This window comes from Harmonia axyridis, chromosome 7 (genome assembly GCF_914767665.1).
Source record: "Harmonia axyridis chromosome 7, icHarAxyr1.1, whole genome shotgun sequence".
Classification (NCBI taxonomy): Eukaryota; Metazoa; Arthropoda; class Insecta; order Coleoptera; family Coccinellidae; genus Harmonia; species Harmonia axyridis.
Genome location: NC_059507.1, coordinates 592378 through 612107, shown reverse-complemented (window position 1 = coordinate 612107; position 19730 = coordinate 592378). Strand labels below are relative to the sequence as shown.

Below are 19730 nucleotides of genomic sequence, written 5' to 3'. Positions count from 1 at the left end.
GAAAAGTTAATTTTTAGTACAGATAACAGTTCTGCCAACCAACAATTTTCAATGAAAAAATCACTTAACGATATTTATGGCAATTTTCCATTAATTTCAACAAAAGTTCAGTGAATTAGAGAAAATAATGTATAATACTCGTAGAGGAGGCTTGATTCTCAGAGAAATGAACTTAGATAGAGGTCTCATATGTCATTTTCAGTAAGCAAATTTTGTCCCCAACATGAACTATCAAATTTGACATGAAGCGCGCGGAAATTAAAACATATGAGTGATACGATATTTCACTCAATTCGCGAGTTTCTCCACAAAGAACGCACTTCTTATGTTCCATAGTGAATCAAAGTGTAATATCAACTCAAAATATATTGAAATAAATACTTACATATATCAGAAATTCAGAAAACAAAGTTCAAGCGCGCCAAACGACGTGAAACAACCGATGACACTAGGAGAGCAAAAGTTGCCAAACCTTGGATTTCAGCAGGTAGATACAGAAACTGATAAATATTCTGATTATTATAAATTCGATAGTTAGAAAAAATAGCGGATTACAAATATTCAACTTTGCATATTTAATCGGGACTCACTCAAATAAATATATTTCATTCGATATAATATTCATTCATAACGATATAGTAAAATTGTGGATTTGAAAATATATCACAATCTGACAACATAATCTAAGCACGTTGGGGACATGTAAAAATTGCGTATACTCCCTCTACCTATGTTTAGTACTCTATGGCTTAATCTATCACTAGTTCTTCAAAAAAATTCACCAAATCATGGCTCATTTTTGAATTTTGAACTCGTGGAAGAATATCAATGCCTTCTGCACTTGTATTATAAATAACTATTTCAAAATAAGTGGAGTTTCAATCCCATTATGGATGAACAATGAAAAGTGAACCGTTGAAACTCAAGATTATCGAGAGTTATAATCTGCAGTGAGAATTTCTTGAGAAATGCAATTATTGCCAAAGCCTGCCCTGCGTTTGGATGGTTGTAGGTCTTCATTGACCTCCATTGAGCAAATTCAATTATCGTTTTTTCTACGAGGGGTAATCTAATAAATTACATAAATTCAATGTGCTATACTATGCTTAAGGGAGTTACATTGCCAAATTTTTTCGTGATTGCAATTTCAATTTTACAGGAATTTTATTATGCTAAGAATCCACCGGAAAGCTCGACCTATAAACTCATAAGAATCCGTTTAACTATATCACAAAAAAAAGGAACACAGTCTGGAAGTTTTCCAATAGAAATTATACAATTTAAAATGGTTTTAATGATAACAATGTATTATTTAGACATTTCTCATGAAAGATACAGGTTCAACAACGTTTAGAAATTGTTGAATTGTTCTATCAAAATTATATAAATTCAAGAAGTATTCATGAACAACATTATTCAATTAATGGACTATCTATTCTTTTATTGAGTTTTCTTCATAGAATTATTTTAAGTTATTGTTAAGATAGAAAATGTAGATAATGAAACCCATACACCGAAAGGTAACAAATGGGATAAAGATTATATATATATATATATATATATATATATATAAATATTTCTCAAAAATTGCATGAATTGGTATTGGAATTGCTTCTGCATCCACCATATTCGCCAGATCTGGCCCCCAGCGACTTTTTCCTGTTCTCAAACCTCAAAAGATTGCTGGATGTGAAGAAATTTAGCGCCAATGATGAAGTAATCGCCGAAACTGAGGCCTATTTTGAAACGAAAGACAAATCATAACACAAAAATGGTATCGAAAAGTTAGAAGATCGCTATAATCGCTGTATCGCCCTCGAAGGCAACTATGTTGAATAATAAAATCGAATTTTCCCAAAAAAATGTGTTTTACTCGACCGGGGACTTCAATTGGCCTGTTATATCTCCAAAATCATCAAATGGATTTCATCCATTGAAAAACAACCGAGAAATTCGAATTTTGAACTTCCCCTGAAATTTTCAAGTCTCTAGCACATTCAGCTCGAGAGTTATTGTGGACACTGTTGGCAGACAAACAGAATAATCATTTACGGCCATTTTCAGATCAAATTTCGAAAATTGCAGGGTTTTTTCCAAAAATAACCGCTCAAAAACCTTGAAAAAACTTGACCCTGAAAAAAGTATGTCAATACATTCCTATAATGTCTAGCATTGGTTTCTTTCCTACCCAAATAATCAGGACGGTTTGGTTAATCCAATATTCTAAATTCAATAATGTAATTATGTGTAATTTTCTTTTCATTTGCTCCATCGTAAGAAAAAAGATTTAGTCACGTTGCTTTCACTTCAAAGACAAGATTCATCTCAACCACGTGTTCTTTATTAAATGTTGAACTGTTCAGGGGAAAACAAATTGGATTTTCCAGATGGAACGAAAAATGGAAGGGGTGAGTTTCGTTGAAAATTGGAAAAAAAAACAGAAAAAAATTTTTTTTTAATTCAAATTAAACATCAGTCCTATTAGTGAAAGATCTTTTCAATGGATTTGAGTTCACAATATCGAATGAAGAATACTGTAGTAAAAAATTAAAAGTTTTTCCAATAGGAATGATACATTTAAAAAAGGGTTATAATGAGTATTATTGTATTATTTCTTGACATATCTTATATCATTTGTGTTCAGTTTATTGTGTCATTTAATCATGAAGAGATAAATGTTTCAACAATGTTTTGAAATTGTTTAATTGTCTTAACAAATTGAGGCCTATTTTGAAGCGAAAGACAAATCGTACTACAAAAATGGTATCGAAAATCCAAAGCGTGGAAAAACACAACAGTCGGCTGGCAAGGTTATGGCATCAGTATCCTGGAATGTGCAAGGTATAATATTCATTGATTACCTCCAAAAAGGCCAGACCATCAACAGTGATTATTTTATAGCGTTATTGGATCTATCAAAGGATGAAATCGTTACGAAACGGCATCATTTGAAGAAAAAAAGGTGCTGTTTCATCAAGACAATGCGCCGTGTCAGAAAACAATGGCAAAATTGCATGGATTGAGCTTCGAATTGCTTCTGCATCCACCGTATTCGCCAGATCTGGCTCCCAGCGACTTTTTTCTGTTCTCAGACCTCACAAGAATGCTCGCTGGAAAGAAATTTAGCGCTAATGAAGAAGTAATCGCCGAAACTGAGGCCTATTTTGAAACGAAAGACAAATCGTACTATAAAAATGGCATCGAAAAGTTGGAAGATCGCTATAATCGCTGTATAGCCCTCGAAGGCAACTATGTTGAATAATAACATCGAATTTTGCCAAAAAAAATGTGTTTTACTATGGTAGACCGGGGACTTTTCAATTGGCCTGTGGAGTATAAAACAATTTAACAATTTCTAAACGTTGTTGAAGCGTGTATCTTTCCATGGTTAAATGACGTAAGCTACTGAACATAAATGACATAAGAAATGTCATAAAATAATACACAGTATTGCCAGTAAAACTATTTTAAAATGTATCATTTTTTCATTTCTATCGGAAAACCCTTTAGAAGCGAAATTCATAAATATGAGTTGGAATTCCCTCCATTGCTTTTCTCATTTTTTTTCTGGAGAGCTTGTTCCGCAAATAAGTTTAACACAATTTCTATTTTTACCTTCGCACTTTAATAAACTTCCAAGACGACAAAATATTTTTGATTAGTGTCGAGGAAAGTAGAAAGATGCAAATAAAGTCCACAAAGCAATGGAAAGGTCCAGGAACCAGCTTATTTTGTGTCCTTTTTTCCACGGTATTCAAGTGTCATAACCAGATTCTTGTTATTTAAAATGGTCTCCGAAGTTTTGGGCCCAACACGGAAATACGCTGATATTCTCCAGCTATTCTAGTTACCTATATACAAATTTTCCGTATATAAAAAGTAACTTTGGCTTATTCAAATCCTAATGATATGACATAAATACTCCAACAGAAATTCCACAACACGTGATGTAGATACAGGCTGTTTTGTGAATATTCCTTCCAAAATAATAACGACAATTAGCAGTATTATTTTATGTTGGAACAAATTTAAATATTGGTTTTCCCTAATTCTGTGGCAAATGCCTTCATTTTGTCTTACTTTGTAGAACAAAATCGTGGGGAAATATCTCAGTTTCACACAGATTTCATGGTTATATTTCATTATTATATGTTGGTACTCAGAACTCTTCTGTCACAGATTCATCTGTCAAATTTCTGATACAGAAAACAGTTTTGCCAGCCAACATTTTTCAATAAAAAAATTACTATTCGATACTCATGGAATTATTCCATCAATTTCAATAAAAATTCAGTGTCTATTTTTCGAATCGATCTTTAAAATTTGTTAATATAACTTATTAGTACTGACGTAATAAGTATGGGATATATTAATTTTCAGAAAGATGTAGAAAAAGGCCAAACAATAAGAAGAAATTTAATGATGCCCAACCTTCCTAAGCTCCTCACAGTGGAGGAGAAGAAATATCTTCTAGCAGTTGAAAGAGGTGACATGGCTAACGTAAAAAGGTAATGCTATTAAAAAAATGACTACAGTTAAAAATAACAGAAAAAATTCAACGACACGCAAAGGGAAATTTATTTTGAAAACGTTTTTTTCACAAAAGTTAGATAGCAATATTATTATTTTTTCATGCAGAATCAACCCTAAAAATTTATCCCCCTCATTCATTAACACCCTGTATAAACGAAAAAGAACTCAAAAACAAAAAGAAATCTATACTACGTATACAGGGTGATTCACCGGGATGGCCTATTGGACGTTTATGAAAAACTAATCATAATTTTGAGTTGAAAATTTGCATATCGGGGTTTGAGATGATGATCTTTCTCCCTGAAACATTTTCAGATCTTTACAATTTCCGGTTATACCGGAAACATAGTATTATAAGACTGTTTTCGGTTTGGATCAAAAATGTACAGGGTGTTTATAAGAGGATCATGAACTTGGACAACTCAAATTCATCAAAACTCAAGATTTTCAAATTAGAACCTATATTTTTTATTATTTCAATCGATTCTACGTACAAAAATAGTGGGAGTTACTCAAGCAAACCATATACCTAAAATGAATACTTCAAGAGTTATCGGGAAAAAACTTCAAATGAGGAAAAACCGCTATTTATAACTGTCTTAATAACTGTCTGTTACTTCCGGAAAACACAGAAGAAACTAAAATTCGATGTTTGGATAACTAAATTTCACATTTCATGAATTTTAATTAATTTTTCGTTGGAATTGTTGAGAAATCCATAAACCAATACAATTTTCAATTACGAATAATTCATTACAATTCTTGATATGTCAAATTTAGTTAAGAAAACATAGAATTTTAGTTTCTTTCTGTGTTTTTCGGAAATCGCAGACTACTTCACACAGGTATAAATAGCGGTCTTTCCTCATTTAAAGTTCTTCGTCGATAACTCATAAAGTATTCATTTTAGGTATAGGGTTTGCTGAAGTAACCCCCACTATTTTTGGACGTAGAATCGACTGAAATAATAAAAAATATAGGTTCTAATTTGAAAATCTTGAGATTTGATGAATTTGAGTTGTCCAAGTTCATGATCCTCTTATAAACACCCTGTACCTTTTTGGTCCAAGCAGAAAACAGTCTTATAATACTAATCGAAAAAGAAAAAAAATTGTTGGAAAAAGCTCTTTCTGCGGTAATATTAAAAAAAATGTGAGTCCTCATCGCCACCATTTTTTTCATAAGAATCCCAATAACTCATGAACCGTTGAGTTTTTCTCAAGGTATGGCATATTGCCGAAATTGCCATCGAAAAAGCTATCTAATGATGCAATAATATTCTGGGTTTGCCATTTGAAATAAGGAAGTAGTAGTCTGTTTCCGGTATAACCGGAAGTTGTAGAGATCTGAATATATTTTAGGGAGAAAGATCATTGTCTCAAACCCCAATATGCAAATTTTCAGTTCAAAGTTATGATTAGTTTTCCATAAACGTCTAATAGGCCATCCCGGTGAACCACCCTGTATTATTTTTTCATGCAGAATCACCCCCCTCATTCATTAACCAGAATGTATACCCCTCATTCATTAACACCCTGTATAAACGAAAAAGAACCCAAAAAAAATATAAATCTATGCTACGTATATTTTTCTCACTAAATTCACAATAGAAATATCTAAATACCCACACATTTTTCTCTTTACGTGCCAATGGTTTCTGCATTTGTACAAATATCCCAAAACTTGTATAATTTTATGACATTCGCGATCATATTCTTGCGATGCTTCATAAATTGAACATTTCTAATGTGAGAACCAGCACCAGTAATCATAAATATTTCTTTTACTACCTCGTTCCCAGTGATATATTAGTTTTCGTAGAATACTTCTGAAGTTACACACTGATCTTCAAAGGAAAAACATGCTATTGAATTTTTCATGAATTGCCGACGTATTCTGAACATAAACACAGTCTGGGCTTTCAGCATGAATGAAATTAACTATTGAATTTCCTCATTTTCCCGATAATCGTGTGTGATCTCTTTAGGATACTGCAATTAGCGAAGAGAAAAAAAGCTGTGGACATAAATTGTGTGGACAGCTTAGGCAGGGGAGCTTTGACGATATCGATAGATCAGGAGAATCTGGAAATGGTGGAGCTTTTGATAATCATGGGCGTCGAGACAAGAGATGCACTTTTGCATGCTATAAATGTGGAGTTTGTAGAGGCTGTAGAGCTGTTGCTGGAACACGAGGAGTTGATTCATGTTGAAGGAGAACCATACGTAAGTGAGATTTTGTTCTGATCGCATTTAATATACAGGGTGTTCCTGAATTGGTGATACAAATGAAAATTACAGATTCTTCCGATCATTTTAGGACAAAAAGTCCTATAAACAAGGGGCTTCAAACGCTTCGTTTTCGAGGTACAGGGTGTTAAAGTTTGATTATTTTTTCAAGTTACACCATGTACAATGAAGGTAAAGGGTGTTTTTTTAGAGCTATAGAACTTTGAAATGCGATAAAACAACGATGGATTATTCGATTGACATGAATTTTATTTATCCGCAAGATAATCTTGTGGCATTACATTTTAAATATGATTTCTGGCATATGACCGCCATGGCTGGCTCGGATGTAGTCCAATCTGGACGTCCAATTTTCGATGACTTTTTCCAACATTTGTGGCCGTATATCGGCAATAACACGGCGAATGTTGTCTTCCGAATGGTCAAGGGTTTGTGGCTTATCCGCATAGACCAATGACTTTACATAGCTCCACAGAAAGTAGTCTAGCGCTGTTGAATCACAAGATCTTGGAGGCCAATTCACAGGTCCAAAACGTGAAATTAGGCGATCTTTCAATAAATCGATTGTGGCACGAGCTGTGTGACATGTTGCGCCGTCTTGTTGGAACCACAGCTCCTGGACATCATGGTTGTTCAATTCAGGAATGAAAAAGTTAGTAATCATGGCTCTATACCGATCACCATTGACTGTAACATTCTGGCCATCATCGTTTTTGAAGAAGTACGGACTAATGATTCCACCAGCCCATAAAGCGCACCAAACAGTCAGTTTTTCTGGATGTAACGGTGTTTCGACATGCACTTGAGGATTAGCTTCACTCCAAATGCGGCAGTTTTGTTTGTTGACGTAGCCATTCAACCAGAAGTGCGCTTCATCGCTAAACAAAATAAAATGGATGTAGTGCGCGATACGTATTCTGCACAGAACCATTATTTTCGAAATAAAATTGCACTATTTGCAAGCGTTGTTCAAACGTGAGTCTATTCATGATGAATTGCCAAACCAAACTGAGAATGAATCACTTGACAGCTGTTAAATGGGTCGCTATCTTGAATAGTAATGCCAACTTAAAGTTATATACCTCTAAAAAAAACACCCTATATTAATGCCAGATTCCTTCAGAATGTATTTTTGAAAAGAGCGTTCTTCTATTATTTGTCTTCATTTCTAGAGTTGGCAGAAGGTAGAAAGCAACACAGCTTCTTTCACACCTGATATCACTCCTCTCATCCTAGCTGCTCATAGAAACAACTACGAGATTATAAAGATACTTCTGGACAGAGGAGCCACCATTCCAATGCCTCATGATATCAAGTAAATCCATTACTACCTACCTTCCATATGTTTCAATCTTTAGTAAGAAAAAACGTTATATTAAAAGGTTTTTCCCAATAAGAGAGTTCATTTTGAAAAGCCCGCTATCTGGACAGCTGTCACTTTTGAAGCTGTCATATTTTGACGTTTGACAAGTAAAAACTACGCCAATACGCTCTATTAGTGATGACGTCACACACCGCCATTTCAGTTCTCCTGTAAGTGTATTAATCCAAACAAACAAATTGTCATTCAAATTAGTACGTTGTCGTTGAAGAAATTGGCTTATTTTGATAAATAAGAATATTTAAGGAACGATTTTACTATTAATTGATAGACAGAAAGCACTAGATTAATGCCAGTAAGTTCGAACTTGAAGTTCAACTAATAAACACGGCTTTTTACAAAATCTGGGGAATGATACAGGATTCAAACTTACTGCTATTAACTTCGTTCCTTCTGTCTATCAATTAATACTGAAATCGTTCCTCAAATACTCTTATTTATGAAAATAAGCCAATTCCTTCAACGACACCGTAATAATTTGAATGATAATAGAGCGTGCTCACACTAATAGAGCGCGTTCTTCAAAATTCACTACAAAAAAGTTTGCAGTCACAAGTTGTGAAGTGAAGTAAGATAAATTTGAGCTGTTGGGACGTGTGAGTGTTGTGATGAATCGAAACCGGGTGCTTCGCTCAAGAACAACTCGGAATATTGCAAATAATAATAAATAATCCATTGATTTCTCTTGAAATATACTCTTTTTTTCTCAATATCAAAATGAAACTCTTATTGGAAAACCCTTTATGCCAATATCAATCCTCTTGCAATATTTCATTCTGATAGCGTCATCAGAATCATAAAAAAATCAAGAAGAATATCTATAAAAAATGAGGAAACCAGTACTGACATGAAGTCATTAATGAAGTTATGTGGGCTCCAAGGGCGTAATTTGTGCAGACACTCAAAAGTTCCTGACTTCACGTCAGTACTTTCTTCATTCTCATTCAAGATGCCCAAATCATTTTGTTCATGAATCTTGTTTAATTGAATTTATGTTCAAGGTGACGTCGGTAAGTAATTTTGCCGACGTCATTGGCCTGACAACTGTTTCAAACAAGACCAACCGTCTTGGCAATAGATACAGGGTGGGCAAATAAGCGAGGTAAGCGGCTATATCTCAGGATCCACTCATCGTAGAGACTTGCGGTAAAAATTTTTAACATTAAAGTGTTCAAGAAAACACACTGGAAATTGTTTTGAAGTTCATACCTCTACCGCTAGGGGGCGTAATAGCTACCGTCGAGTAGAAAAATGAATTTTACTCGAAAATGTTTCATATGAAGTTGAAGAAGAAATATCATCACTGCAATCCTTGTAAAATTCTCTATCTTTTTGAATTGTCACTTTCGATTTTACGACATCAAATAAGGGTACGTGAAAGGGAGAAATCTGACTGATTGAAGTGCCTGTAATTTCAGTTTGGTTCAACATTTTTCAGCAAATCAGATCTCGTCTGAGAGATAATATCTTGTTTATTGAGGACAAAATATACTCATGATAAATTTGTTTTTGCTGCTTTTGATAGGGGGCGCTAAGTCAGAAGTTCATTTTTTTGTTCATTTTACTCTGAAATTTCAAATGTAATGGAAGGATTTTCTTAACAGAAACAGAAGTTCCATCAAATTTGCATGAAAAAAACCTGTAGATCGCAGAGTGATAGCTTCAGACGTTCTGGAGTTATGGCCGAAAAAAGATATTCTTCAACTGATGCACTAAAAAACTAAATTGTGTCTTTTTTCGGCCATAACTCCAGAACGCTTGAAGCTTTTTCATACAAATTTGATGGGATTTTTGTTTCTGTCAGAACTTAAAGACATAATTTGGTTTTTCGCAGTGCATCAGTTGAAGAATATCTTCTTTCGGCCATAACTTCAGAACGCCTGAAACCTGCAGGTTTTTCCATGCAAATTTGATAGAACTTTTGTTTCTGTTAAGAAAATCCTTTCATTACATTTGAAATTTCGGAGTAAAATGAACAAAAAAATGAACTTCTGTCTTAGCGCCTCCTATCTAAAGAAGCAAAAACAAATTTATCATGAGTATATTTTGTCCTCAATCAACAAGATATTATCTCTCAGACGAGATCTAATTTGCTGAAAAATGTTGAGCCAAACTGAAGTTACAGGCATTGCAATCAATCAGATTTCTCCCTTTCACCTACCCTTATTTGATGTCGTCAAAATCGAAAGTGACAATTAAAAAAAGATAGAGAATTTTACAAGGATGACAGTGATGATATTTCTTCTTCAACTTCATATGAAACACTTTCGAGTAAAATTCATTTTTCTACTCGACGGTAGCTATTACGCCCCCTAGCGGTAGAGGTATGAACTTCAAAACAATTTCCAGTGTGTTTTCTTGTACACTTTAGTGTTAAAAATTTTTACCGCAAATCTCTACCATGAGTGGATCCTGAGATATAGCCGCTTACCTCGCTTATTTGCCCACCCTGTACAGTGAATAATCATGAATGTAGTATCGTGCTAAAAAATAATTATAATTATGAATGTAATAGAGTGAAAATGAGAAAAGCCAAAAGAAGCTATTTAATTTTCAGATGCGGTTGTGATGAATGCATAACTTCATCACGACAGGATTCCTTGAGACAGGCCCTCTCACGTCTGAATGAATATAAAGCTCTTGCAAGTCCTTCTCTAATAGCACTCTCATCCAGTGACCCCATTTTAACGGCTTTTCAGCTATCGTGGGAACTCAGAGGTCTGGCCTTTGCGGAACCGGTAAACGAAAACATTTTTTATTATATGTTATTATTTCGCCAGTTTTTTTTTTCTCTACGTTTTCATTTGCGTTGAGGTGAGGACAGAATTCTGCAACATAACAAATTATCTATGTTTATGGGATTTGGCAAAACGCTGTTGTTTCGGTAACAAGGTTATAGTTCGTCAAAATTGGAAAATTTTGAGGTTATTAATGCGGTAGGCATCTTCAGGGGTTTCTAGATCGTAGAAAGGTAGGACTCTATACATGGATTCTAACCACCATCCAAAACATAAACGAGGAATGGTCAATACTCTTTCTGCAAGAGTCTGACTTGTATTTGAGCCAAAATACTTCCAGGAGGAATTGAATTCCTTGAAACAAATCTTCTTCCAGGAGGAAAAGAATTCCTTGAAACAAATCTTCTTATCCTATGGAAATCGAGCAAGCAATAAGACCAAGACGTCAACTACGAAAAAACAGGGCTATAATAATAATTTTCAATGGCAAATCTTAGTTGTCATTCATACCATAAGTGACCTCCAACAAAATAGGAAAACTTCTTAGAAGACATAACATAAAACCAATTTACAAGCTAACTCAAAAATTGGGATAAGTCTTCGATTTAGATTTAAAGAGGTTTGATTGAATCGCGACCTTGTGGTCTATTGTGTTCCATCAGATCAGCTCTTGTCATTGGTAGTCGTAGTCTACAGCTCGCCTTCCAGTTCCAGAGTTCTGATGAACTTTAGTATCTGGAATGGCTTCAAAGAGATTACTTTCTCACTTCTACAAGTCTCTTGTCCGAAGCATTTTTTGCGTTGGCTAACGATGGCGAGGCATTCCATCACTAGGTGATCCGGAGTTTCCTCCTCCTTCCTGCAGAATCTGCACTCATCATTTTCTGCTAGACTCATTCTCATGAGGTGCTTCCTGAGGTCGCAAAACGCTGTAAGGAATCCAATGAGGAGATGTAGCATATTCTAGCTAAGATCCAGATTCTCCTACATCTCGCAGCATCCAAGTTTCAAAGAACCTTGTTGGAATGATCCAATCCATGAAGACTTCGCCAGATTGTTTCCTTTTCTGTTTTTCCTACTCCTGAAACTCTTTTTTGTGGATGCATTTACCTATACCACAAAAAAGTTATGGGCTAATGAAAGGAGTTTAGCTTTTTTCTGCTAGAATCTTTGTCATGAAGTGCTTCTTGGGGATGCAATATCCTGTAAGGAATCCAGTGAGAAGATTATTCTTGCTAAGATCCAGATACTTCTTAGACTACGCAGTAACAAAGTTTCGAAGAAACTTTTTGGAATGATCCAAGCTAAGAAGATTCCTCTATGGGTTGCTCTTTCGGTTTTTCCCTCTCCTGAAATTCTTTCTTGTAGGTTCATTTACCTATACCTCACCCTTTACTTAAGATGCGGCAATTATTCTCAGGAATGTAAATCAGAATACCTGGATCTACGCCGCCAATGTCAGCAATTCGCAGTAGATCTCCTACACCAGTCTAGAAGTTCACAGGAACTAGCTATTATTTTGAATCATGATCCTGATGATCCAACGCCATACGAAGAAGGAGAGCACATGAGATTGTCTCGATTGGAACTAGCCATACAGTACAAGCAGAAGAAAGTACGTAGTAAGTTAGATGACTTGGTTGACTAACTAACTAAACTTTTTTAGTTAGTTAACTAACTAACTAACTAAACTTTTTTAGTTAGTTAACTAACGAACTAACTAAACTTTTTTAGTTAGTTAGTTTATCCTATATTCACGCGAATATATAATGTATAGACCTTTTTTAGTCCAGTAGATAGCTGGCTTAGTTTATAACTAACTCAACTTTATTAGTTAGTTTTTGAGATAGTGAGTTAGAAATTGACTGAGTTAATTTATCTTATATTTACGCGAAGACCGATGCAAAGACCTCTTTTCATTCCAATTGTTAGATCACTTTAATTACAATTAGGCACTAACACAACTATGTTAGTTTGTTTCTAAATTAGTTAATTAATTAATTAATTAGTTGGTTTGAATAGTTAGATAATAAGTTTATTCACCAAAAAAATGTTTTACATAGATAACAAAAGAATAGTTGAGATGTAAATAAACATTGAAATCCCACTAAAACTAAAGTTGCGCGTTGTTAGTGTTAGTTGTTAGTGTTAGTTGCGCATGTAAGTTAGTAAGTTCATCACTAACACAACTATATTAGTTTGTTTCTAAATTAGTTAATTAATTAATTAATGAGTTGGTTAGAATAGTTAGATATTTAGTGAGTTAATCACTAACACAACTATGTTAGTTTGTTTCTAAATTAGTTAATTAATTAATTAATTAGTTGGTTTGAATAGTTAGATATTTAGTAAGTTAATTCATCATATATTTACGTGGAGATAGATCTGAAGACCTCTTTTCATTCTAGTTGTTAGTTCACTTATCATTATTTTTAGACTATAATCTGTTTAATAATAATATCTAACTAATCAAACTAATTATAGTTTAATAATTAGTTAGTTTGATTGTTAGATATTTAGTGAGTTGATTCATAATATATTTACGTGAAGACAGATGTAAAGACACCCTTTTCATTCCAGTAGTTAGTATACTTAGTTAATCACTAACTCAACCATGTAAGTTGGTTTCTTAGTTAGTATTAACTTACTAACGAAATGAGGTCTTCACGTAAATATATAAAGAATTAACTCACTAAATATCTAACTAATCAAACTAACTAATTAGTAAACTATAATCAGTTTAATCATAATATCTAATCAATCAAACTAACTTATAATTGAACTAATTATAGTTTAATAATTAGTTAGTTTGATTGATTAGATATAATGATTAAACTGATTATAGTTCACTTATTAGTTAGTTTGATTGTTAGATATTTAGTGAGTTAATTCTTCATATATTTATGCGAATACATATGTGAAGACCTCATTTCGTTCTAGTAGTTAGTTTACTCATTTTGTCACTAACTGAATTATGTTTGTTGGTTTCTCAGTTAGTTCAAACTAATTGACTAACGAAATAAAGGAGAGGTCTTCACATCTTCGCGTAAGTAAAGAATATACCCACTAAATATCTAACTAATCAAACCAATTATTATAGTTTAATAATATCGAACTGATTATAGTTTAATAACTAATTATAGTTTAATAATTAGTTTGTCTGATTAGTTAGATATTTAGTGAGTTAATTAATTATATATTTACGCGAAGGCAAATGTGAAGACCTCATTTCGTTCTAGTAGTTAGTTTCCTTAGTTTATTAGTTAGTTTTTCAGGTAGTTAGTTTGATCATTTAGATATTCAGTTAGTTAGTTAGTATATCATACATTCATATATTTACAGACCTCTTTTTGTTCTAGTTTGTCTCCCACCCTAACATACAACAGCTATTGGCCGCCATTTGGTACGAAGGTGTGCCAGGGTTCAGGAGGAAAACTTCTAGCCAAAAAATCATGATAATCGTCAAAGTAGCCTTGCTGTTCCCGTTTTACTGCATGCTGTACATCATTGCTCCAAATACTCATACAGGAAAACTGATGAGGAAGCCGTTTATGAAATTTTTGATACACGCCTCGTCGTACTTGTTTTTTCTACGTGAGTAGAACAGCCACCGTATTTTCCTGATGTATATCCAGCCGATAATATCGAGGAGATCGTTTGAGACCTAATTTATTACTTATCATTCACAGTAATTCTGATTTTGGTTTCTCAAAGAGCTGAAGACCTATTCATCGAACAATTTGGGACCGAAAAATGGAAAGAGAGCGTGGTAGAAAAGTATGAAAGGCAGAGGGGGAACCCCCCAATGCTCCTTGAGTATGTGGTCCTTATTTATGTTTTAGGTAAGTGTTGATTTTTACTTCATTCTAACACGAATACTTTAAAACATTTTGGAACATTTAGAAATTATAAATTCCGGTTGTGTAGGTTTTGTTACTGTGTCCATAGGCTTATCTGCGGCATGGAATCTACAAGTTATCTTTCAGGTTTTATATTTGAGGAGGCGCATGAGATGTTTTCTGAAGGTTTTGCAAACTATCTGAGGAACATGTGGAATATAATAGATTTCACCAGGAATTTTCTCTACACTGCCGTTCTACTCCTAAGGGTTGCAGCTTATTTAGAACAAAATTCGGAGATCTCAAGAAATCCTGGGACTGCATACCTTAGAAGAGAGGAATGGGCTGCTTTTGATTTCCAGCTGGTGGCAGAAGGACTTTTTGCTGCTGCTAATGTTTTCAGGTGAGAAAAAAAAAGAAGATTCTGTGAAAAATATCCATTTTGATTTACAGGGTGATTTTAAATTGAAGGTATAAAGGAAAATGGGAGATTCCTCGGAGGATTTTAAGAAAAAAAGTCCTTAAATATAGGCCTGCAGAGATACAGGCTGTTTCTTTTAATTCTACTTAACGTTCATTTCGAAAAATCAAACATTAACACCTTGTATCTCGAAAAGAAATAAGCGTTCATGGAACTTTTTTCTTGTTAAAATTCTCCGAGGAATCTGCCATTTTCGTTTGTACCTCCAATTTAGAAACATCCTGTATATCAACCAAAAGGAAAAAAATAAAGCGTATTTGATCTACTTTGATCTTCTTTCAGCGCGTTAAAACTTGTTCATCTCTTCTCAATAAATCCACATCTTGGACCCCTTCAAATCTCTTTGGGCAGGATGGTCATCGACATCGTAAAATTCTTCTTCATATACAGCTTGGTACTTTTCGCGTTCGCATGTGGTAAGTGCCAGTGGCGTATCGATCTTGCTTGCCTTCACTTAATAGGTCATTTGAATTCCAGGGCTGAATCAGCTTTTATGGTACTTTTCGGATTTGGAAAGACAAAAATGTTTTCATCTTCCTAATGGTAATGCGGACTTCGACAATTTCGCTGATTCTTGCATGAAATGGAGATATTTTGCCAAGTGAGATCATCACAATAAGTAGTCTACTTTCGTATGTAGAATGTACAGGGTGGGCAAATTTCGATGTTTTAGCACTACAACTTTTAAACCAGAGGAGATAGACAAAATCTGATACCCCATTCTCGGTCTCTTTTTCTGAGAAACTAACAAGGATAGTTTTCATTTTTGGCCACCTACTTTTGTTTTCGAGTTATAAGTGAAAATTGGAAAAATGGCGATATCGTAAAACATTTGTATCTCCGCTAATACTGATGATAGAGCTCTGAAATTAAAACGTCATATAGGCACTTTTTTACGTAGAATCCAGTGGCGTGCTCGTCTTTTCAAAAGGGTTTTTAATTACGAAGCTATGACCCAAAGTTATGTTTTTTCAAATGAGAACACTAGATTTCTGTGCCATTTTTTGAAAGCTTTCTTCTTCCTGATTTCAAAAATATATAACATCGTATGGTTTTTATTGAATTAAATAACAGAAAATGGTCAAAAACCTTTTTTTTACTTAAGAGTCTCAATATTTCTATGGTTTCAACTGTTGATGAACACAGAAAAATTGAGTTTTCGATAACAAGAGCAGTGTCCTTCCATCAATCTGATTATTTTTATGCTTTTTACTAATTTCTACGAAATTCGAATCTAGATATATTTCGTGAAAATATAAATGAACTAAGAGAAATTTCCTAGCTTGCTTGAACACAGTTTTAAATATTCATCTATTGAATTCGGTGCGAAATATCGAGAAGATGTGTCGACTTTGCATTGTGCAATTGTTGTCATTATTAGGTTGAATATTATTTCTTGTTTGTTCCCTTCGTAATTAAATTGTTGAGTCAATCATATAGATATGCGTTGTTTCATATGCTATTTAAAATGGATTGGTACTTGTGCGTATTCATTCTGGAGACCTATGAAAATAATGTTCTGATAACATCCATCTCATTACAACTCTTTCGTATGAAACATTCGATCTTTTCGTTAAATTTTTAGATAAAAATTCATAAAATATATCTAGATTCGAATTTTGTAGAAATTAGTAAAAAGCATAGAAATAATCAGATTGACGGAAGAACACTGCTATTGTTATAGAAAGCTCAATTTTTCTGTGTTCATCAACAGTTGAAACCATAGAAATATTGAGACTCTTAGGTATAAAAAAAGGTTTTTGACCATTTTCTGTTATTCATTTTAATACAAACCATACAATGTTATATATTTTTGAAATCAGGTAAAATTGAGCTTTCCAAAAATGGCACAGAATTCTAGTGTTCCCATTCGAAAAAACATAACTTTGGGTCATAGCTTCGTAGTTAAAAAACCTTTCGAAAATAAGATCATGCCACTGGATTCAACGTAAAAAAGTGCCTGTATAATGTTTTAATTTCAGAGCTCTATCATCAGTACTAGCGGAGATATAAATGTTTTACGATATCACCATTTTTCCAATTTTCACTTATAACTCGAAAACAAAAGGAGGTGGCCAAAAATGAAAACTACCCTTGTTAGTTTCTCAGAAAAAGAGACCGAGAATGGGGTATCAGATTTTGTCTATCTCCTCTGGTTTAAAAGTTGTAATGCTTAAACATCGAAATTTGCCCACCCTGTACAATTGATCATTTAGAAAACAAAAATTTATTTGTTATAATGTGTTCTTAGAGGTATAGGAGTAGTTAGGACAGGGCTTTGAGGGATTTAGTCAGCTACATTCTCAAATCATTTGGAAATACACAGGGTGTGCCAAAAAAAACCTCCAAAAACTAGTCTTGCTCAGTTTATTATTAGTGTTTATCGTATTTTAACTTTTTTTTTCAGTGTTTTTGAATCATCCCAATCCCTGTTTTGGGCTAGTTTTGGCCTCGTTGATCTATCCAGCTTCGAATTGACTGGCATCAAAACATATACGAGATTTTGGGGTCTTCTCATGTTTGGTTCATATTCCGTTATAAACGTTATAGTGTTATTGAATCTCCTCATAGCCATGATGTCCAACTCCTATGCCATCATAGAGGTAATTCTTCTTCATATTTGAAAATTCGACGATAGTCAATGTTGCCATTTTTCTGAAGGAACATTCCGACACTGAATGGAAATTTGCAAGGACCAAACTATGGCTGAGTTATTTCGAAGAAAGTGCCACTCTACCACCTCCATTTAACCTTATACCTACGCCAAAACTTCTATTGAAATCCTTAGGTTTGAGGAAGAAGGACAAACTGGCAAGAATGTCTTCAAAGGTAAATATTACAAACTCCCATGTAAGGTTTTTTTAAACACCCGGTGTAACTGTACAACTTCACGTGGTCACTTTTTTTTGACTTTTGGTTTCCAGCATATAACGGGTGTTTTTTTTCGAGGTATATAACTTTAAGTTGGCATTACTGTTCAAGATGGCGACCCATTTTACAGCTGTCAAGTGATTTATTCTCAGTTTGGTTTGGCAATTCATCATGAATAGACTCACGCCCGAACAACGTTTGCAAATAGTGCAATTTCATTTTGAAAATAATGGTTCTGTGCGGAATACGTATCGCGCACTAAGTCCATTTTATTTTGTTTAGCGATGAAGCGCACTTCTGGTTGAATGGCTACGTCAATAAACAAAACTGCCGCATTTGGAGTGAAGCTAATCCTCGAGTGTATGTCGAAACACCGTTACATCCAGAAAAACTGACTGTTTGGTGCGCTTTATGGGCTGGTGGAATCATTGGTCCGTACTTCTTCAAAAATGATGATAGCCAGAACGTTACAGTCAATGATGATCGGTATAGAGCCATGATTAATTACTAACTTTTTCATTCCTGAATTGAACAACCATAATGTCCAGAAGCTGTGGTTCCAACAAGACAGCGCAACATGTCACACAGCTCGTGCCACAATCGATTTATTGAAAGACACGTTTGGTGACCACCTAATTTCACGTTTTGGACCTGTGAATTGGTCTCCAAGATCTTGTGATTTAACACCGCTAGACTACTTGCTGTGGTACTATGTAAAGTCATTGGTCTATGCGGATGAGCCACAAACCCTTGACCATTTGGAAGACAACATTCGCCGTGTAATTGCCGATATACGGCCACAAATGTTGGAAAAAGTCATCGAAAATTGGACGTCCAGATTGGACTACATCCGAGCCAGCCGTGGCGGTCATATGCCAGAAATCATATTTAAAATGTAATGCCACAAGATTATCTTGCGGATAAATAAAATTCATGTCAATCGAATAATCCATCGTTGTTTTATTGCAATTTAAAGTTCTATAGCTCTAAAAAAAACACCCTTCATCTTTCTTGTGGCTATATTTTCCAATTGTAGATACGAAACAGGGAAGAGAGAGAACGAGATTACAAATATTCAGCAGTGATGAGAGCTCTAGTTTGGCGCTATGTTGCAGCCCAACATAAGAAAGAAGAAGAGAATCCAGTAACTGAGGATGATGTTAACGAGCTCAAGAGCGATATTTCCTCGTTCAGGTATGAAATACTGGAAGTCTTACATCGGAATGGAATGGATACTTCTTCAGCTGATAGAAAAGAAAAAGGTGAAGATGAATTAACCTTCTAACACTTCTAAGGAAATTTGGTCTTCAATTGAAAACTTTTTTCAGCAATACTTGGAAAGAAAAACAAGGTCTGGGAACGAAGATTGATGAAAGACTTCAAGGTTGGTCCAGTAGCAACAGAAGATGATGAAGAATTTCTTTATGCTCCTCCAGAAAACGAAACTGCAACTGCCAGGTACTTAAAATCCAAATACTCTCCTTCTTTTTCATTACATTTCTGAATTTTCAGATTCCGAAGAATAGCCAAGCTAGCTATCCTCAATTCTGGAATGAACAAATGGCGCCAAGTTGTTAAAGGAGCATGCATAGCGTAAGCTGAAAAAGAATAGATCGATACACCACCTTGATCATTCCT

General features: G+C 34.4%; 1 protein-coding gene across 3 annotated transcripts in view; it reads left to right on the top strand.

Annotated features, from left to right (window-relative positions):
- Positions 1-19730, top strand: part of LOC123683828 (transient-receptor-potential-like protein) — a 44078-nt gene that overhangs the window by 22467 nt on the left and 1881 nt on the right. For 2 of the 3 annotated variants that reach the window (XM_045622758.1, XM_045622757.1), the window contains exons 4-18: positions 4381-4508; positions 6521-6758; positions 7955-8097; positions 10721-10901; positions 12322-12516; positions 14261-14495; positions 14591-14743; positions 14888-15143; positions 15504-15637; positions 15699-15822; positions 17629-17824; positions 17883-18050; positions 19129-19354; positions 19421-19550; positions 19605-19685. In XM_045622758.1, the coding sequence (XP_045478714.1) occupies positions 4420-4508; positions 6521-6758; positions 7955-8097; positions 10721-10901; positions 12322-12516; positions 14261-14495; positions 14591-14743; positions 14888-15143; positions 15504-15637; positions 15699-15822; positions 17629-17824; positions 17883-18050; positions 19129-19354; positions 19421-19550; positions 19605-19685 (2549 nt within the window). In that variant the 5' untranslated portion in view covers positions 4381-4419. Of the gene's footprint in view, positions 1-2261; positions 2409-4380; positions 4509-6520; positions 6759-7954; positions 8098-10720; positions 10902-12321; positions 12517-14260; positions 14496-14590; positions 14744-14887; positions 15144-15503; positions 15638-15698; positions 15823-17628; positions 17825-17882; positions 18051-19128; positions 19355-19420; positions 19551-19604; positions 19686-19730 lie in introns of those variants that run through there. The other variant, XM_045622756.1, reaches the window with a different exon arrangement.